Source organism: Melanotaenia boesemani, chromosome 10 (assembly GCF_017639745.1).
Source record: "Melanotaenia boesemani isolate fMelBoe1 chromosome 10, fMelBoe1.pri, whole genome shotgun sequence".
Classification (NCBI taxonomy): Eukaryota; Metazoa; Chordata; class Actinopteri; order Atheriniformes; family Melanotaeniidae; genus Melanotaenia; species Melanotaenia boesemani.
The window spans coordinates 4,153,482-4,175,822 of record NC_055691.1 but is presented as its reverse complement, the minus strand read 5'-3'; the positions used below and the strand labels follow the sequence as shown (position 1 = coordinate 4,175,822).

At 39.8% G+C, this 22,341-nt stretch overlaps 1 protein-coding gene across 2 annotated transcripts in view; it reads left to right on the top strand.

Annotated features, from left to right (window-relative positions):
* The window catches only part of cadps2 (Ca++-dependent secretion activator 2), a 224,303-nt gene that overhangs the window by 155,673 nt on the left and 46,289 nt on the right, over positions 1–22,341 (top strand). The window contains exons 19-24 of one of the 2 annotated variants that reach the window (XM_041996779.1): positions 2,969–3,125; positions 15,407–15,548; positions 16,087–16,206; positions 18,542–18,571; positions 21,028–21,183; positions 21,434–21,581. In XM_041996779.1, coding sequence (XP_041852713.1) covers positions 2,969–3,125; positions 15,407–15,548; positions 16,087–16,206; positions 18,542–18,571; positions 21,028–21,183; positions 21,434–21,581 — 753 coding nt within the window. The remainder of the gene's footprint in view (positions 1–2,968; positions 3,126–15,406; positions 15,549–16,086; positions 16,207–18,541; positions 18,572–21,027; positions 21,184–21,433; positions 21,582–22,341) is intronic. The other variant, XM_041996780.1, reaches the window with a different exon arrangement.

The following is a 22,341-nucleotide window of genomic DNA, read 5'->3' as shown; positions in this document are numbered from 1 at the left end:
GTCACCAGAATCAAAAAGCACAGCTATAAACAGCTTTCAGAGACTGAATGTTTGGTAGTATATATGTATACTACCATATATATATATATATATATGTATTTCTGTGTATATATATATAAATTACATTTATAACAGTCTCCTTTTTTGTGTCAAAGGACTTGACTGATCTGCTCAGAATCATGACTACAAGCCAGTTCAGTACCTTAAAGATGAACTCCAGCACTATTATTTCCTCACAGCTTCTCTTCTGGTTGAATGTGTGTGTGTGAAATAACCTCTCATTATTAACCTGGCTCCATTTATTTTCAAAGTTTACCTCCATTCAGTTTTTTTTCTTCCTTTATTTGCCATTGAAAGTCTTTCTTGATTTTGCTCCAACAATTGTCTTCACCGTTAAGATGCTCTCCCTGCAATCTGGAAAATATTCAGTAATTAGGTTTTCACACATTTTTTTGACACATTGTTTATTGAAAGCAGGATATGGAAGAATGGGTGTCCTTGGAAGCTACAATAAGAACATTAGCCCTTTTTCAGTGCCAACAATCTTCTTCGCCTATAATAAAGAAACCTTTGGCTTTCTAAAAAGCATGAGGATTTTTTTTTTTTTACTCAATTTCTCTACCCCATATGCCCATTGCTCCCTTATCTTCTCAGCAGAAATATTTATGTTTTTCTTTACTTCCTTAACCTTTTTATATATATATATCTTTCTGTTTGCTTTCTCTTCAATTTCAGATATGTTTCCATGTCATTCTGACCCTGAGTTTATTAATCATCCTTTTCTCATCCTCCTCTTTTCTTTTCAACGTTGCGTCTTGATCCACCCTTGATGTTTCCTCTGACTCTTTATTTCTTTTTTTTCTCAGCCATGTCAGAAACAACAGAATAACTTATTGAAATAGAAAAACAGGAAGGAGGACTTGTTGGAGCCTCAGCAGTTCTCTTTTAAACTTATATATGTGAACATTCACCTCTTTATAAATGTAATGAATGTGGATGAGATCAGCCTTTACTTTAGCATTAAAGGTGTTTTTCTTGTTTTTTCCTGCCTTTTTGCTCTGATGTGCATTAAAACTCTGCAGCAGATACATTTAGACTCTGCCAGCATCTTATCAGAGATGAGCTGTTTAAAGCAGCTGGTGTGTAAATTAATGGAGGCAGATGTGAAGCTTTTTTCTTTATTTTGCTGTGTGACAGCTTGCTGCATTTTAAACCAAAAAAAAAAGTCCACAGGTGCTGTTGTGGAAGTACCTGTCGATTCACTCTATCTAAAGAGCATTGAGGCTGTGTGGCTCTCAGGTCCAACGAGGTCATCCTGCTGGGTGACCTCTGCTATTGACGACTACAGGACTTCCAAGAGAAAAGTGCAACCAGCCTTGAATCTTATGCTGATGTACTGAGGTCAGTGTTTCTGTTCGATAGAGGAAGAAGAAGCAGAGATCTAAGACAGGAAAAAGAGAAATTACAAAGTTGTGCTTTGAACCTTTGTTACCTTGAAGGATGAATGATGAGACATTTTAAATGTGCCTTTTCAGTTTCTCACCACTGTCAATAATAGCTTTAACCCACCTAACGATTCCTTAACACTTAAAATGGTTTCTTTTCAGCACATCCATTTCAGTAATAAATGCTTGTAAATAGATAATAAAATGCAGAAATACAAAGTAAAATGATTGAGTGTAGTGGTCACACAGGAAATGAAAAGTCATTGACAATGTACAAAGTGAAGCAAGGTTTTTTTTAATAGAGATGATCAAAGAAGTGCCATAAAATGATGATGTGACAATTGTATTTACATAAAGAAAATAAAGAAATAGGGAGGATGGGAAAGTTAACTGCTTGAAACAAACACACAGAAGACAAAGGGTGGGGAGAAACAACCAAAAATGTATATACAGGTACAGTATTTAATAGTCAGTGATTATCCTTTTGAATTTTGTTTAACTGATAACAATGATGTAGATGGCTGGACTATTTTTTTCTTTATCCACGGATGATGAATGTCTTGTTTTTTTCATACATAAAAATGTGATATAAACTTCTTGACTAACCCCCTGCAAAGGTGGCAGTATAAAATCCATACAGTACAGAAGATGTTTGCACACACTAGGAAGCAACAATCCTAACATGAAGCATACCAAAATTACGGAGAGAAACTCAGTTAAAAGACTATATACCAAGCACTGACATCCAAGCCAAACACAGTTCAAACCCCAAGCAGTTATATGGGAACAAAAAAATGAGAACAGCACTGTCCACTTCAGAGCTTCTGCTCATTTCTCCACTTTAGGCAAACCCCACAAACACGGAGTCACATGAAAGCAGAAACTCTGCTGGTTACTAAGATGTTTGTCTCATCACTGTGGGCCACAAACTCGGAGCTCGCAGCCAGAATCAGAAATCATGTCTTCCTTTTGCTGTTTTGAGGACAACATTTTATTTCAGCTCTAAAAAGGACTCTGCCTTTGTTTGACATGAATCACTAAGGTCCGGGTAGTTTCCATGAAGATGAAGGAGGTTTTCCTCTGATATACTATCTTGGATTTCACTTGTTTCTGGATCCTCGTGGTTTTTCTAAGGTGAATTTGGGGTCTATCCTTGGATTTCCCTGACTTTTCGTTTGAGACCAAGAGTATACGTACAGCCCTTGTAGCAGGTTAGCATTTGTATGTGATGATTGACATTTGGTTGTCATCAAGTTAGTAACAGAATCTTAGAGGTTCTAAAATTGTGGTCACTATGAAAGACATTAACACCCTCTATATATTGGTTAAAAGGAGAAAATAAAAACTCGAGTTTATCACATGTCACAGTTATCCAGTGCTTGCTTTATGCTTGTTTTAATACTGTAACATTACCTTTGTTACTATGGAAACTGCCATATCCTCAGCACCAAATGTTTGGATGTAAACACTTGCTGTTATTCCTCCTCTGATGTTATTTTGTTGCGTCTCTCCGTCTCTGTCAGGCTTTCTCATGGTGGCCCGAGCTGATGGCTGAACACGCTGAAACCTTTCTATCTCTGTATAGAGCCGACATGGATGCCACTCTGCAGGTCCAGCCTGTTGACTCCTGGAGCAGCTTCCCGCTCTTTCAGCTCCTAAACAACTTCCTTCGAACTGACCGTAAGTCTTGTATTTTTGCTAAAGCAAGCTGAAGGAAAAATATTCATATAATAATGTCAAGTTTAAGTCAAAAGTTTCTGCTATTTTGACACCTCGATTTTAAGGTTTTGGAAGTGACACCAAACAAAAAATTTACCATTAAGTCAAAAAGGATTTGAACATATCAGAGCTTTCTGTAGTTTCTGACATCCATCTAAACAACCCACTGTTTGTTATGTGTAGTTTTGATTCTGATTCATGTTGCGTGTGCACTTAAGAAGTTCCATCTTCTACTTTAAAAGCAATGTGTGCATGAAGATAACGAAATGTGTATTTCTGTGTCCAAAATAAATATATTATGAATGTGTGTGCATGCTCAGCTCGGAGACTGTACTGTCAAATATAGAATATAAAGTCCGCCTAAATCTTTAAGTATTATCAGGGTCATAAACAACCAGATGCATCAAAACTACACAGAGTGGATGTCTTCCTTTCAGCTGGGGAACTTTGATAACAGATGGTGCCAAAATGGTCATTTTGGAGAAAACTGCCTGAATTGCCTGAGCTAAAACCTCTCTAGTTTTGTTCTGTTTCACTTTATAAGAGTTTGCCTTTGCAAAGACAATGTTCACATATTGTTCTGTGACCTGACAGAGGTTTAGAGCTGCAGCTGCATTATTCCGAAGGGAAATTCATCCTGAAAGTGTTTGTTGTTTTTAGGCAAGCCTGAAACTTCTTTTATTTGTGCTATGTAACATCTTCATTAATTCTTCACCAGTAACACATATATTGATATTTAAATAGCTTTACTAATATTCCTTTACTATGACTAAAAGTATTCACATAGACCCTGTGGGGAAGAGCAAAAAACATAGGCACAGGGTTCAAAGGGTTAAAAAGGTTAAAACTTCCACCAACAACATTAGTAACAACTAAACAACTCTAACTGTAAGTTTGTAGGACATTTTTACATTGTGATTACATATGTGCGCATTCTTCTCTCCCTCTTTGGTCTTCCTCCACCAACTTCATTAAACTTTGTTAACTTTTTTTCAGATTTATGGGGCATTAATTCTCCTAAAAACAATATATCAGTCATAGCACAAAGGCTTCCAGTGTAAATGTACATGAAGAAATAAAAAATTCTGCACCAGAAGTTCTGATCATTCAGGAAGAAGAGGTTTGATGCTACTACATTAGTTCACTATATGTATAGCTCAGTCTGTACACATTAAAATCACCACCCACCCCTCATACATCAAATATTTATACTTAGAATCTACCAAGTTCAACCCCAGTCAGATCTGCTGCTTGCTCAAGAGCACTAAGAGTAAAAAGGTAAAGGGTTAGATCCTTTTGGTACAGGAACACTCCTAAGAGTCAGCTTGTCAATTCCCCTCTTTATACAACAACTATTACGTGTAATTTTACATTGTTTTGAAATGATTGTTTTTCATTTTGGGTTATTATTTAATGTGATCAAATTACATCATTAAAACCAGGCATTAATGTCAAACTACAGCACGGACTAGATTGTACTGAAAACACAGTCTGATTGGCTAGTAGTACGTGATTAATAACACACAGGCTCTTTTTGAGCACAGCTAATAAAAATTCCCGCTAATATTGGAAAAGCTGAATCGCTTCATTAATAACTCATTAAAACTTCTTTTCTGAAACCCCGTGCTCCAGATACTGGCAATTTTCAGGAGGGGTTTGTTTTTAAAGGAAGGCTTCGGCTCAGTCAGACTTTTTGGCTCAACATCTACACTAACTCACACACTATAAAAACCAGTTATTTATCCATCCATCCATCCATCCATTTTCTTCTGCTTATCCGGAGTCGGGTCGCGGGGGCAGCTGCCTAAGCAGGGAAACCCAGACTTCCCTCTCCCGGGCCACATTCACCAGCTCATCTGGAGGAATCCTGAGGCGTTCCCAGGCCAACCGAGAGATGTAATCTGTCCAGCGTGTCCTGGGTCTTCCCCGGGGCCTCTTTCCGGTGGGACGTGCCCAGAACACCTCACCAGGGAGGTGTCCAGGAGGCATCCTAACCAATTGTCCGAGCCACCTCATCTGGCTCCTCTCGATGTGGAGGAGCAGCGGCTCTACTCTAAGCCCCTCCCGGATCACCGAGCTTCTCACCCTATCTCTAAGGGAGAGCCCGGCCACCCTGCAGAGAAAACTCATTTCGGCCGCTTGTATTCGCAATCTCGTTCTTTTGGTCGCTACCCACAGCTCCTGGCCATAGGTGAGGGTAGGAATGTAGATCAACCGGTAAATCGAGAGCTTTGCCTTTTGGCTCAGCTCCTTCTTCACCACGACAGACCGATGCAGAGTCCGCATCACTGCAGACGCCGCACCGATCCGCTTGTCGATCTCCCGCTCCATCCTTCCCTCACTTGTGAACAAGACTCCGAGATACGTGAACTCCTCCATTTGGGGCAGGACCCTATTGCAGACCTGGAGAGAGCACTCCACCCTTTTCTGACTGAGGACCATGGTCTCGGACTTGGAGGTGCTGAGTCTCATCCCAGCCGCTTCACACTCGGCTGCGAATCGCTCCAGTGAGAGCTGAAGATCACGGCCCAACGAAGCCAACAGAACCACATCATCTGCAAAGAGCAGAGACCCAATCCTGAGGCCACCGAACCGGATCCCCTCGACACCTGGCATGCGCCTAGAAATTCTGTCCATAAAAGTTATGAACAGAATCGGTGACAAAGGGCAGCCTTGGTGGAGTCCAACCCGCACTGGAAACGATTCTGATTTACTGCCGGCAATGCGGACCAAGCTCTGACACCGGTCGTGCAGGGACCGGACAGCTCGTACAAGCGGGTCCAGCATGCCATACTCCCGGAGTACCCCCCACAAGAGTCCCCGGGGGACATGGTCGAATGCCTTCTCCAAGTCCACAAAGCACATGTACATTGGTTGGGCAAACTCCCATGCCCCCTCAAAGACCTTGAAGAGGGTGTAGAGCTGGTCCACTGTTTCATGACCAGGACAAAAACCACATTCTTCCTCCTCAATCCGAGGTCAGACTATCTGACGGACCCTCCTCTCCAGCACCCCTGAATAGACCTTACTGGGGAGGCTGTGGAGTGTGATCCCCCTCCGGTCCCCCTTTTTGAAGAGGGGGACCACCACCCCAGTATGCCAGTCCAGGGGAACTGTCCCTGATGTCCACGCGATGCTGCAGAGGCGTGTCAGCCAAGACAACCCTACAGCATCCAGAGCCTTAAGGAACTCTGGGCAGACCTCATCCACCCCCGGGGCCTTGCCGCCGAGGAGCTTTCTAATACCCATCAGCTGCCTCTGCAGTCCCACGGGCCAAAAAGGCCAGATAGGACTCCTTCTTTAGCTTGACGGCATCCCTTACTGCCAGTGTCAACCAACGAGTTCGGGGTTTACTGCCACGACAGGCACCGACGACCTTACGGCCACAGCTGCGGCTGGCCGCCTCAACAATAGAGGCACAGAACACAGCCCATTCGGACTCAATGTCCCCTGCCTCGCCCGGGACAAGGTTTAAGCTCTGCCGGAGATGGGAGCTGTAACTTTTTCTGACAGTGGACTCTAAAGACATTCCCAGCAGACCCTCACAACACGCTTGGGCCTGCAGGCCTGACTGGCATCCTCCCCCACCATCTGAGCCAACTCACCACCAGGTGGTGATCAGTTGACAGCTCCGCCCCTCTCTTCACCCGAGTGTTCAGAACATGCAGTCGCAAGTCCAACGACACAACTACAAAGTTGATCATCGAACTACGGCCTAGAGTGTCCTGGTGCCAAGTGCGCATGTGGGCACTCTTATGTCTGAACAAGGTGTTCGTTATGGACAGTCCATGACGAGCACAGAAGTCCAACAACAAAACACCACTCGGATTCAGATTAGGGGGGCCGTTCCTCCTAAACACGCCCCTCCAGGTATCGCTGTCATTGCCCACGTGAGCATTGAAGTCCCCCAGCAGAACGAGGGAGTCCCCGGAAGGAGTGCTCTCCAACATCCCCTCCGAGGACTCCAAAAAGGGTGGGTACTCTGAACTGCTATTTGGTGCATAAGCACAAACAACAGTCAGGACCTGTCCCCCTACCCGAAGTCTGAGGGAGGCTACCCTTTCGTCCACCGGGGTAAACCCCAACGTACAGGCGCCAAGTCGGGGGGCAATGAGCATGCCCACACCTGCTCGGTGCCTCTTACCGGGAGCAACTCCAGAATGGAAGAGGGTCCAGCTCCTCTCAAGCACAGTGGTTCCAGAGCCCAAGCCGTGCGTTGAGGTGAGTCCAACTATATCTAGCCTGAACTGCGCACCAGCTCAGGCTCCTTCCCCGCCAGAGAGGTGACATTCCACGTCGCTAGAGCTAGCTTTTGCAGCCGAGGATCAGACCGCCAGGGTCCCCGCCTCTGGCAGCCGCCCAGCTCACACTGCACCTGACCCCTATGGCCCCTCCTGCAGGTGATGAGCCAACAGGAGGGGAGGCCCACGTCACCCTTTCGGGCTGAGCCCAACCGGGCCCCATGGGCAAAGGCCGGCCACCAAGCGCTCGCCTCCGTGCCCCACCTCCAGGCCTGGCTCCAGAGGTGGGCCTGGGCAAGGGAAACTTTGGTACTTGTTTTCTACTAACATAGGGGTGATTTGAGCCGCACTTCGTCTGGTCCCTCCCCTAGACACCTGTTTGCCATGGGTGACCCTACCAGGGGCATGAACCCCCAACAACATAGCCGCTAGGATTGTCAGGACACACAAACTCCTCCACCATGATAAGGTGGCGGCTCAGGGAGACCAGTTATTTTTTTTGTTATTTTTAGTTATTTATTCAAAGGTAAACTACTATTTCATTCATTGTTGGGAGTGTGAAGACAAGTTGTGATTAGTGCAGCAAAACAAAAAGAAAAGAAAAATCATAAGAGATCATGAAAATAAATCCACCACTCACTTCTAGTGAGTCATTTACTTGTTATTTATTTAACTGTTTATATAATGGGACAGTTCTTATTAATGAACATACAATATTGCCATAATTATATCGGATTTAGCAGGTTGCTAATTTCCATCCATAGTCCCATTTGTAAGAGTCTGTACAGCTTATTATTTTTACAGTGGTGGCAACTGTCTATTGCATTTGATTTTTACATGCCTATTTATTGAGTTTTCTTTCTTTTCGTTCTTTTTTAGATTCAGAGAAAAAACATGAACTTGTCCACTATGGTATCCTTATTATTCATTTTTCTTATTAAATTCAAGGGACTGTGTACAATCAAGATTAGTTGTCTTTTAACATTTGATTTTGGACTCAAAAAGAAAAAGTATCTGTTAATTTTTTTTCTTTAAAGTACATCAAGTACAAAAGTGAATCTACAAAGTGCTATACAGTCAAAAGAGAGATGGAAGGAAGAGGGGGAGGTCAAGGACAAATTCACTGTCATCACTGACACTCTTGTGTTGATACAAAATGGGAGCTGCAAATAAAAAACTATCCAGGAGATTAAAAGGAGCCATGTTTTTGTGAAAAGATAACATAGGGATATGCCATTAAAGCAACACTTTGCTCGCAGAAAAACCACATGTGAAGAACATGTGGACTATATACTGTATTGCATGCCATATATTATAATACATTACATCTAAGAGAAAGTTACACATATTTGTTTTTAACTAAAACATAAAAAGTAAGGTGAACAAAAGTGCACGTAAGGAGAACAAAAATTACCCCTTAAATGAAATGCCTCAATCCCTTTCTGAGCTTTTAATGTGAGTATATTGGTGCATCTGTGTTGTGTCAGTTCTTTTTGGTCTCCTTCAGCAGGTTCCTTGTTTAGGAATAAAATCAAAGAAAAAATTACATTAGACCCAAATCCAGGATATTCTTTCAAAGATAAGTTCATTTAATTGTTCAGGATTTGTTCTGTTTTTTTCTGCTTATGTCCACTTTAGAAAATAACCAAAATATTCCTCCTAAGTCAATATTTTTTCCAGGTGAGTAACTTGAACTAATCTTAAAAGCTCTAAAAGCAAATCTGAACCAGTTCATCTGCCCTGACACACACAGGAACCAAACAGTTGACCACTAGTGAAGCAACGTTGCTCTAACTTTATCAGTAAAAACTCTCCTTGACTTTGCCTACATTTACATGTGCATGTTGTTGTGCATGGTGTCGTATTATATACTGCAAAACATAAATGCCTTAAACAGTTGCTCAAAAGCACTAACAGAACAGGTTCACTTGCACAAGGTCGCAGTCTAGTTAAGCATGAACTGCAGAACTGCGGATGACATTTTTCTTCAGTTCAGTCCTGATAAGCCTCGTAATGGCTTCATGCTGGTTTCAAGCACACACAGACAATTAGAACATCATGGAGAAAAATGGGCCAGTCTACTCAGATAGTAACAACAACAACAATAACATGAATGATAGGGGTAACTGCTGTTATGTGCAGTTTTGAAATGAACAAGGAGATTTTTTTTCTGCTATAATTAATGTCGTGTGTCTTCTTTTATGACTTTTATTACTAGCTTTTATTTAAATTTCTGTACTTCGCTTGGGTCCAGGGCAGTTAGTTTAAAAGTCTTTATAAATGAAGCTGGATTGGATTAGATATGTTTCCAATGTTTTTTGCATGTGAATCACATGTGGTTCACATCTGTTTAACATGTAGATCAGTTATGATTGTAATCACATTTCATTTAATGCGTGTCATCCACGCATGAAAGACATATGAAAACCATGTGAAACACAACAAAACTATATGTGAAACATATGTGATCGCTATGTGAACCACATTTGTAAAACACCTGTAATTCAGAAATACGTTATTAATCCCTTTGTAAATTCCTCAGGGAAATTTGTGAATTCAAACATGATTTGTGAACAATATGTGAAAAACATGTAAAACATATGTTGTACAAATGTGGTTCACACCTGTGGTCACGTGTAGTTTCCATGTTTTCTTTTTTTTTTTTCCTCTCTCTCTCTCTCTCTCTCTCTCTCTCTCTCTCTCTCTCTCTCTCTCTCTTAATATATATATATATAAGTGTGTGTGTGTGTAAGGGCTATCAAAAAAATTGTGTTAACTGCGTGAATTAATTTATGTAATATTTATGTAATTAGTTACGTTAAATTTTTTAACGTAATTAACGCATGGCGGTATGACACGCCCCATACATCCGTCATTTCTCTGTTGTGACGGCGGGACGTGGAGAAGCTGGGTGGAAAAGATCAGCCGGCTGGCTCTATGAATGGATCTGAGTATACAGCATTAATGGAGCGACCCATGGACATCGCCTCCAAGGAGAATGTGGGTGTGTTAACACACTCTTTTCCCGGTGAAATGGTTCCACACCCGCACTGTTCCCGCTTTCTTTTTTAAACTTATCCTGCATTTTGCACCAACGTTTATGCTCTGGAGAATCTCTGGTTGCTCCTCATTTGTGCAACAGCTGCTTCTTTCCTCTCCTCTCATGTTGCTCCGTGAATTACGGGGGCTGTCAGTGATCAGCTGACCAGCTTTTCTCTTTTGTTGCGTGTGTGTGGATTTCAGCTATGCAAGTTTTAATTCAGAATTATGATCTAGAACATGGTGGAGATGTTTTAGAACACCATATAGAAGTACATTACATGCTGCGTTTACTGACCATTGGACATCTAATGTTTACCCAGGAGAAGGTCAGTTAACAGTAAATGTTTGTAGCATTGGCTCTTTCTGTTGATACAATACAGTAAAAATAGGCAGATTTCAGGCCTAGTCGCAAATGGTGATTAATCATGATTAATTTGTTTGAAAGCTGTGATTAATCTGATTAAAAATTTTAATCGTTTGTCAGCCCTTAGAGTTGTCATATGATTAAAATTTTTACTCAGATTAATCACAGCTTTGAAATTAATCACATATTTCAAATCATTTTTAAATGATTAATCACCTTTCACGAGTTTTTATATGTCTGAAATTTGCCTGTTCAACAAAACGAGCCAATGCTACAAATATTTACTGTTAACTGACCTTCTCTTGGATAAATGTCCGATGTCTAATGGTCAGTAAATGCAGCATGTAATGTACTTCTATATGAAAAACAGGTTTTTCCTTTTATCATTGAAGTGTGAGTGTTTGTGCAGCAGTAATAAAAGTCCTACTGCAGCATCACCCAAACTAAACACCTGCTGATAAAATAGATCATTGGCTGTTTGTTTGACACATTTTTCTTCACTTTTTAACACTTATTTCCTGGTCGGTGCTCCTGCCTGGCCCCCCATCATAACCTTTCTAGACCCGCCCCTGCATAGCTGAAGTATAAACCCTGTCTACCATCAGCCAGCAACTGTGTTAGAGAAGGTCCTGCCAAAAACAATAGTTTTGGGTAAATATGTGACGGTGTGAACCATGAACCGCTAGTTTCCTCCTTCTCAGCTGGGCGATAAACTCAAAGAGAGAAAAGCGATCTGCTGATCCCCGACAACAGACAATAGGCTGATCAATAGACGGGAAAAGAGTGTGTGTTAAAACAACCTCATTAAATTGAGATATATATATATATAGAGAGAGAGAGAGAAATAAACCTCAAAATCCAAACACTGTAGAAGAAAATGTATATCTACAGTAAAAAGCAGTAAAAAAAATAATAAAGTTAATTTAAAAAGCTGAGATTAAACTAAAAAAAAAAAAATTTTTTCACCGATAGATAAATTACACCTCCATGTTAATATTTCCTGACTGCTGGAAAACATTTGGCCTTACTGTGTTCTCACCAAGCCGTGGATCAGCTGTGATGCTTTGCCGTGGAGCCAGCAGAGATTTGCCAAGATACGAAGCATTTTCAACATGGCCGATGTCCAAGTGTCTCAGCAACAATCACACACAGACAGACAAATAGACAGACAACCCAAGGGCAATTTTGGGAACAAAAGAACTTTCATTTTGTTTAATTTTGTCACAGATATTTTTTTTTTCATGGCAAGTATCTAATTTTCATTTTCTGTTCGTACCATAATTATTCCAAGTGTCACAACATTAGCCATCTTGAATTGGAGCATAATGAGGCAATATACGGTGAGGAATCACGGACCGTGCAGTAACATAGTTTGCACTGTTTGCACAAATGAGGCTTTCCCTCTGGTAATTATGAACGACAAGTGCGACAAAAGGGATTAGTTTGAATTTAGTTCCAATCAGATGGAATCAAAATAAGAAAATAACAAAAGGAAGTTAATTTATAAGTGGCCTTCATTAGAACAAAATAAACTCGTCATAGAACAAAACAGACAGTTAAGTGCTTTTATTTTTATTGTTCATTTTTTCTTTGTTTTACATATTTCTCTGTTTCTCTCCATATTATTATTATTATTATTATTATTTATTTATTTATTTTGATGGGCGTCGTCATGTGTGTCAGTCATTAAGAGCATTTACTATGTTGAGGTCTATTACGACATAGACATGTACACGGCAGTATGTGTGTGTATTACGTCCTCCTCCAGGTCTCCCCCAGCTTCATGGAGCGCACTAGAAAAACTGGTTTCTGACCTACTGCACTCATTTCACAGAATTACTATGAAAAGTGTGAAGATCAAAATGTCTGTCTTTACGCCGCTTCTTTTTATTTTTAGGTTTTAAGCTTCAAAAAGTGGTTTAAAAACCAGACTTTCTTCATGTCTTCGACAAACTTATGACTTTAACAGAAAGAAATACTGTACTACAGTACAGTACTGTACAGTCTACAATATACATTTTTTATTGGTTGCAATGTTTTTAATTTGAATGTAGATTTTATGTGACAATGTTCTTTTTTGAATAACTTTTATAAAGGCTAAACATGTCATTGTCACCTTTTCTCTTACGTAACAGGAATGTTAAGAACAAAATGTTTAATTTTAGATTAAATTCATATTTAGTTTGAGGTCTTTGTCTTTATTTTTCTCTTGAAACATCAATTCATCCCTCACAGTCTAGAAGAGCTGTGGTCCTAATCCTGCTTTTTGTTTGTTCCAGCAGGGAAACTCACCCGATGGCTGAAATAATTGTAAGATGTTGTTTCCTCTGTGTTTAGATGGCAGGCAGCTTCACACAGCTTCTACCTTCATTCTGCTGTCTTTTTAGCTTTTAGCTAATAAATCCTGAAGGTTTCATCTTTCATTGTCAGATATATTTGATTTGATTACATTAATGTTTAAGTTGGGATTTATTAAAACTATGTTAACTGCTGTGGTGTGAAGAGAATGCTGCTGATAAAAAGCACTTTATTTGTTTTAAGTGTTTGGAAGGTTTTTTTGACACAAAACCCTAGTGGTGACTACTCCACTGATCTCAGATGACTTTTGTGTAATTCACCGACTCTTCATGTGTTTACTTCAACAACTACATTATCTCTCAGTTATTCTGCAGATTATTTAAATGCTCACTTGATTGTCAGTGAGTGAATACAAGTGGTTGTGGGGGAGGTGAATTTTGCTCTCAGGAGGGCAAAAATGCTAGTGTTAATCATGAACGAGCAGAGCAAGAGGAATTAAAACTAATGAAGTCCTGGGAGACTCGCCTGCTTGCTTCTCACCCAACACTCACACTCTTCGCTTTGGACTGCCACTGTCTGTGAGGACCCATTTGTCTCTCTCAAACCCACAGGGAGGATTGGAGCCGGGGATATTGGAGGCACGTACACAGTCACGGACACCTGTGCAGTCACAGTTAGCGCTAAAACCTTTTGAACCTTGGGTATTGGTTTTAGAATGTCAGAATTTCTTGTTCCCTCAGCTAAAACTAGATTTGTTTTTTTCGTGTTTGAACAGGAAACCTCTTAACACAAAGTTTGATGTGCAGTCTTGTTTAGAAAATCATTTCTATACCCCTGCATCAAAGCAACCTTAGACATGTTGAAGTCCACATGCTAAGTTTCTTGACTCAGCTAAGAAAGAAACTGAGAAACTATTCAGTAATGTTAAGAAACAAAGACAGCTCATTCAGTCATTTCCAACTAAAGGTTTAACCTCTAACATAAAGCTTCAGCAGATATTTGCAACAGAAGGCAGAATGGAGCAATGAAGCTGTAACGGTGATATTATAATCTGATTCACTTCTGCAAGGTAGGAGAAGAATAAAGTAAATAGTGAGTCCATCAAGTCTCAAGTACCATACAGGAACTACACCTTTAAAAGATGATCACTAACATCTGTGATCAGATTAACTTTTAATGCTTTACACTGCTTCGCATGAAGTGCTTGCCTCTAGGAAACCAAATCAATCAACTTTTCAGATGTTTATGGCTCTGATCAGTCATACAACTCTCAAAGGCATTTCACACACAAAAAAATTGTCTTCCATCATTTTTAACTAATTTTAAGACCTGGTAAGTTAAAGATCTGTTAATGTCTTAAAAGTATCTTAGATGAAAAACAAGAAAAAATGCATTACATCTTACGGTATCGGTTCCCCCCATAACTGGATTTCTAAAATGCATCAAAGTGTCTTTAGTCAGACCAAAACTTTATGAAGTTGAAGCTCGCAGAACCGGACTAACTGATAATGCAACTGGAGCTGAATTAGTCCTGCATGTATACACTCGGCTAAAATGAGTTGTATTACCTGGTTCCATTAACTTGTTTTTCTAGTTCTTTTATCCGGATGAACATGTCAGAAATTATTACCTAACAGTGATCACACTGCGAGTTGTCAAATTGTCAAGGTTGATGAGGTTGATTACTGGTTTCCTGGGTGTTGAAAAGGAGACTCAGACTAACCACTGAACCTCAGATTGAAAGGTAGCAGTGTGGTATTCGACCAGGTTTGTGGGCTTGTAAAAGGCTTGCAACCTTATTCTCTATGGGATAGTGTGAGGGGTGCTGGGGAAGTACTGCTACTGGAAGGTCCTCACACAATCAAAGTCTTAGAGATAACAATATAGTGAGGAGTCTAAACATTCATAGAGCAGCTGCATCTCTGTTTTAAATTAATCATTTGAGGATGTTTCTGCATTTGATGGGATGTTTCCAGGGTTTTTCTGTTTGGAGGTTTTTTTTTGGGTATGTCCAAAAGGGACACTGGACCAGACCCAGAACATGCTGCAGAAAAACAAATCCTTTCTGAATGGGAAAGCCCCCGGACCCCCAGGAAGAGCCCGATGATGCTACTGGAGAGAAGAGATGTTAGGGTTTCCTTTTGGGATCAGATGGCTGGATCAATGGATACATTATTATTCATTTGCCTTAGAAATTACTGTTTTGAATTGTCAGACTAGAAAATCTACTTTCATGAGAATGTCTTGCATATTGTAAACTGTTTTCATGTTTCTTTTGTTGGCCCCACCCCACACAGCTCACCTTTGCAATGGGACATTCCACAAACACTTGCAGGATCTGTTCGTCCCCTTAGTGGTGCGCTACATCGATCTAATGGAGTCGTCTATTGCCCAGTCCGTCCACCGTGGCTTCGAGCAGGAGACCTGGCAGTCTGTTAAGTAAGACTCATTTTTTAACCATCATGATACAACTTTCCTCTTGGTCTGTGTAGGGACTGACTTTTTTCTATAAAAGAAAGTCTCTTATTGAAATTATACTCATGCACTGTCAACATTGATTTGTCTCAGTTTGAAGATGGTTGACAATCCAATATGACCAAAGCTCAAAAAGATGAGAAAATTGGCCAAACATAGCGGTGCACACATCAGAAGAAAGATAAAAGGAGACAGAGTGGAATGTAAAAGACACAGCAAGGACACACTGCACTCAAAAATGCAACAAAAATGGCAAGAGATGAAATGAACAGGAGGGAGCGGTGACTGTTTTGTCTTTATAGCCATTTTGTGTTCATCAATTAACAGCAGACAGAACAAGGCTGCTATGTGCAACTATTCTTCTGGTGTTTGTGTGTGCTGTGGCGATTGTTGTTTTCAGTTTTTCTTCTCTTTCCCACTTTTCTCCTTGTCATTTTCTTTTTGTCTCTTATATTTCCCTCTCTTCCATCGATCAACCTGGTCATTGACTTTGACCCTGCAGGTCGTTAACTAACAATCTAGCCAACGTCCCTCTTCCAAAAGTCCCCAGCCTTCCCCTCACGTTGCCACAGATGCCCAGCTTCTCTGCTCCTGCCTGGATGGGACCTCTGTGTGAAAACACGTATGTATAGTGGTGAGGTCGACGCATTTGAGGCTCTGGACTAAAATTCATCACAGGAAGTCTCAAAACTATCTATGTGTCAGTTATATGTGTGTGTATATGTGTGTATATATATATATATATATATATGCACAGTAGTCTCTGTTGTTTCCCTGACTCTTTAAAAATACATGATTGTTCTTTATTATTCATAACTTTTGTTTGTGTAGAAACACATGAAACTAAGAATCATATTTAGAACCTTTAAAAGAAGCACTTTTTATCCAAAGCCTCCAGGCTCCATCTCTATCAGTGTTTATTATCATGTTTCTAATATAAGTCAGAAAGCACCAACCAAAGATGGGCTCTCCTGCAAGGCTGTCATGTTTTATTGTATAGATACCACCTGGAACTCTAAATAAGTGGAAAGTGACTATTATTATGTGTTTTTGCTAAGCCAAAGTTATTTAAACTGCATAAAGACCATCAGTAAAGCATCAAAAGTATTTAGAATAATCTGACAAACACATGATTGTAATTTTATTATTGTATTTTAATGATCTGAACAGCAGAAAACTACACAAACACTGATTTTATTCAAACACGTCAGCACTCAAATGTTCGTAAGACTCCTGAGTGTCCGTAGATTACTATGCGAAGATTCCATGAATGCCACAATATTCGCAAAAAGTCCTTACAGTGGCGAAAATCGAAATTGTTTCACTGCAAGATTTGCTGTTCTGCACTTCCTGTAGATCAAAACAGGGTGTGTCATTCGCCACACCTCCTTCTACCTCGTGCCCCCACCCCCAACTCACCTCGTCCGCGAATGAATGTGCTAACAGAGCAAAACAATATCACCATTTTGTTGAACATGTTGAAGTAACTTATAACGTTTATGCTGTTACTGTCCGGAGAAGAGCTAGCTCCACGTCAAATTGTGGCCTCTTTAGCTCTCACAGTGCTCTCTTCTTTGGAAACACAAGGCCGATGTTAATCCGAATTATGTCCCTTTCTTTTTTTGACAGTTTGTTCGCCAGCAACTGTAGTTTTTTTTTAAATGTGATGTCATATCCTGGTCGTCTGCAGGTGAACGTTCCGCTCTCTACGCCATTTCGCTTCGCAAACATGAGCTGCCATTGCTCGCTTGCTGTAGCTTTTGTAGGGAGGGAGGGCTGAGAGCAGAGAGGAGGCGGCGATTCACATGAACGTACGTGTGGCCTGACTGGCTGGTAAACACAGGGCTGGAGGTCAACACAGAGACACTGTGTGACGTCATGCTATACTCCAGATCAAATTACACCTCTAGTTCTTCACATTGTGACTTTTCAATTCTTTCAATCTAAAATTGATTCATTTTCCCGCATTGCCACTTTAAGTGAAACAAATTTGTAAGAATGCTTGTTCTTCTGCCTGTTCATTAGTCCTCATGTAGACATCACTACAACTAATTACCATATGAAGAGTCTGATCATTAGAAATCCACTAATACTGTATTGTTGTATTTAGATGAAATTTCATTCTGGATTTATGTGACAGTAGTTTATTCAAAAATACAAAATTTTATCCTTTGGTCTTTGCTTTTTCAAATGACAACCTTAAAAAGTTAAGAATTCGTTTCCAGCATTTTACCGTTCTGGATGTGGAAAAAAGTAAAGAAACTTGGAGTAGAAGCTGTTCGAGCTTAGCAAAGCCTTCAAGCATAATCTTGCTTTGTAATCTATTTTATTTATTTATTTAATTTATTTACTTTTTTATTTAATCTATTGGACTTTTGCTAAATTAACGTGAGAAATATTTTCTCCTGAGTGATGACTATAAATTCACCAGGAAAATAAAATGAATTCAGAAAGAAATGGTCCCTGGTGGCTGCTGGAGGAATGTCAGCATATAGAAACTTTTGCATTGATCACCTTTCAGGTCTGGAAGCAGTGGTAAGAGGAAAGAACCTGTAAATGTTCTTAAATAAAGTCACGTTATTTATTTATTTAATTTTATCTTTTAATTATGAAGGGAAAAAAAATGATTAGAAATGATTTTAATAAAATCACAACCATCCAAGAAAACTGCAACTTCTCTGATCTTAATGTAAGCTACTGGTTCAAGAATTGGATTTAAAAACCATTTCAGTGATACACCTGTATCCACATTAAAAGGTTTTCTACAGAAACATTATCCATGTAATCTGGTAAACCATGAAATGAAGTCTTATTCGTCAGCATTGCATTGCTCTCATCATTGTGCCTCATTTGTGCCTCATTTGTGACTCTTGAGATCTCATTTTCCATATTGTGAGTCTTTGTGGTGGGCTTTCTAAAATGAAACAAATAACGAAGTGCCTCATTTTCTGTTGCAGCCTGCAAGGAATAAATCTACCTGATATTTTGTAAGTTGAAAGAAATTTTTACCAAAAAGTGTATGAAAAAGATTCCTCTGGACTATTTATTAACTGTGTAACTAAAGTAAAACAAGACTGTCTAAATAAAGTCGCTGAAACTCACCATTTAATCAGCAAACCACTTTTCATTTTCTTAGTTATTTATTTATTTATTTTATTTTTTATTTTTTTTACTTTTTGCCAACTTGAAAATAGTCTTTAATCCTTTATGACCTGTATAACCTTTTATCAGCAAATAGACCTTTTCCACAGCAGACTGTTGACTGGTCACAGCGTGGAAATCGCAGGTGTAAAGAATTGCATAACGGATGGCAAAACTGACAATGAAAAAACTTGGACAACAGCGGGACCTTCTCCAGCCATTATTTTACACATTTCTGCTCTTCTTGCTGTGAAATTCTCTGCTTTTAAAAACAGAACTATTGGAGATCCATCCTCTAGTATCTCTGTTTCTCCTAAGCTCCAGCAGTTTGTTTTGGACCGCAGTGCAACATTAACATGGTCGACTGTTGGCCATCAGTGGAAACATGGGTGTCAAATTTAAGCAAACTGTGTCCACAACACAGTAAGAATGGAAATCCATTGACTTTACTGGATCACAACAGATTGAAACCATTTAAAAATGATAAAAGTCTCAGAGACCAACAAACTAAAATGACTGAAGGATTCTGGATTGGTTAGATTGCTCTGGCCTGACTGTGGCTCAGACTCTATGTGGACTACTTAACATAACAAATATTTGCTGTTGTGTATTTAAACATTGAGCAACTGCTTGGTTAAAGACAAGATCACAATCTACAATCTTAAAATGAAAAAAGAGAGTAAGGAAAGTAATTTGAATGAATCCTTTGTAAATGTGATGTATAACTAAAACAGTACATTAAAGGTTAGTGGAGAAGAATCATCAGATTCAGCCGTCGGTAGCATACGCTTGCTGCTATTGCTTTTCTAGAAAAAAATAAATTATGAGAGCTAGTGAGTCTGCCACAGATCTACCAGCATGGGTGGCCATTTGGGGGGGTTCTCGAGAGACTGGTTGAGGGCGTGTTTCTTAAAAAGGCTCCTCAGTCTGACTCCCACAGCCTTTCCCACAGCACTGTTCCTCTACCTCACTTCACCCGCCATTCGCTGTCCATAAAAAAAAAAAAAAAAAGCTGGCACTTCATTAGCAAGCACAGACGGGTGAGTGGGATAGTCCCGTTCCCCGGGGAGCAAGGTGGAGCGCGCTCAGAGAAGAGCACCACTAATTAGACATGAGGGGGATAGCCACTGAGCTTTAATTGCACCACATACTCAACGCAGAGCGATTATTCCAATGTGCCACTTGTTAAGGTAACAGTCTTTTAAAGGCAAAGTGAGAAAAGTGAGGGAGTGAGTGGCACTTGTTTTGAGCCCCTTCCTAGCCCCCACCTTCCCATCCTCCATTCTCCAGTGGCTGTCATTCTATCTGTGGGCGCTGTACACTTGGATGTCAGTGGTGCTGAGGGTTGCCATGTGTTGCTGTGTATCTTGTACTCGGTGGTGGTGGTGGGGGGGGGACATACATCTGTCTGTGTCAGCTCTGGGTTGTTTACTACCTGAAACCACAAACCTCTGCAGCAAAACTGCCAAAACCTGCTGAACAACCTAAATACAGTCATCTTCCACATGAAACTGAGCTTCAGTCATAACTTTTATCATTTATTTGTTCAAAGATTAAATTTTAAAAGTCTTTTTTGTGCAGAAGCTGTGAGGGGCTATTATGGAAGCCGGTTATCTACTGATCATATGATTTGCTCGTTTATTAACAATTTCCTGCCAAGAGACTAAAGATGGAAATGACCTTTACAGTCCTGCATATTTATATTTTAAATGTACATTAACCTTAAACTTCTGAGCCATTTTTGTTATTTTTTGGTCCACTTGTTTTCTTTTTAATGTAAAAACTCAAGTGCAATTCGTTTAATCCAAGTCAATAAATGGGCAGAAGATTAAAAATGTTTTAATCTATGAGTCTTTCTTTGGCCCTTTAACAAAATGAAAACAATGCATATATGTAGGGTTTTATTACTCTGTAATATCTCAAGCTCCTAGTTTTTGTTTGACGATACACTTTGGAAAACTGGAAATATGATGGTTTTCAGTTGATAATCCAAATATTTACAGATTATGCTCTGTACAACCTGTAAATCTGTTGGAAAATCGGAAAAGCATTCCACTAGAGGGAGTGTGACTACCATCAGTGGTGGTTACCACTGAGAACTATAGATGTCCATTATTATCCCAAAACCCTTTTGTAAATACTGCTGTTATTCCAAAAGATAAGTTGATTACTACATGATGCATCCATACCAAAACCAAAGGGCTGTGATTCACGGTCTTCTCAGTTTGTTGGAGTTTAGTGAAGGCTTGTTACTTTTGCCTTTGCTCATTTCATTCTGTAACTCTCTCTATGCTCCCTGCAGTAATGGATCAACCACATCCGAGGATTTGTTTTGGAAGCTGGATGCTCTGCAGATATTTGTGCTGGACCTCCAGTGGCCTGAACCAGAATTTGCTAAACATTTGGAACAAAGACTCAAACTGATGGCCAGCGACATGATGGAGGCCTGCGTCAAAAGGTCAGACTCTGTTTCCTCTTCCTGATCTCAATTTTCCTGAATTTATGTGTAAAATGTGCATGAGGACACATATCAAATCAGGGCTGCACCAGTAAATAAATCTGTTTTTTTCTGTGATGGATAAAATTATAACCTGTACTATATCCGAAAATCTAAACAATTCAAATACTCCTCCTCTTTACAGCTGCATTAGAAAGGTCCACCACAGCTGGCCGATTGTCATAAACTGTTTTTGTGCTCTGATCTCTAGAACAAAATCTGCATTTGATGCCAAGATACAGAAAGCCAGTAAGTCTACAGACTTCCGAGTGCCGCTGTCTGTCTGCACCATGTTCAACGTGTTGATGGATGCCAGAAAGCAGTGCTCCAAACTCTGCGTGTTGGATGGCGGTCAGGAGGTAAGCTAATGTCACACAGTCAGACTTTTGTTTCTGTTTCAGTTGTTTATCTAAAGAAGAAAAAGGTCACAGATCTCAGAAATCACATGTAACTATATTGCAAAATTAGGTCCGAGTTAGTTTTACTAAAATTTATTTTTTGTCCCATTTCTTGGTTTCGCTGCTTTTATACTTCTTTTCTATAATGTCAAAAGTGTATGTATCTCTATACATTTTTTTAACTTGTCTTTCCTTTTGATGCTGTTTTCATGCCTGCTACCAAATAATCTGTTGCTTCTACTTCTGCCAAACGTCCAAACAAGCTGCGATGATAGTAAATACACCATTCACTGGGACATCCCATTCTACATGTAGAATGTAGTGTTGCATTAATGGCAGATTTCCCACAGTTAAAATGTGTCTCCCTCACATTGATACCCAAGAATAATGAGATAATGCTCTGTGTACATACTGGATGTTACAGTCACCTTGATTACAGACAGAAGTCCCTTCGCTGTAGCTTGTATGTGCCTCCAGGATTTAATGACTTTTGCTTGTGATTGTTGAGACATGAAATTCCTGATTTTGCTGCAACTTTGTTAGAAGTTGTAACAAATGTTGATGTGGTCTTAAGCACCTGAATTCTTTTTTAAATATTATTTATTATATTTATTATATTAGAATTAATTGATAAAAATTCAGTTTCTGACATTGAAACATTCTTTACTGAAATTAATTTTCACCGTTCAGCAGAGTCAAGCTGAAACTTACTGTTCAAACA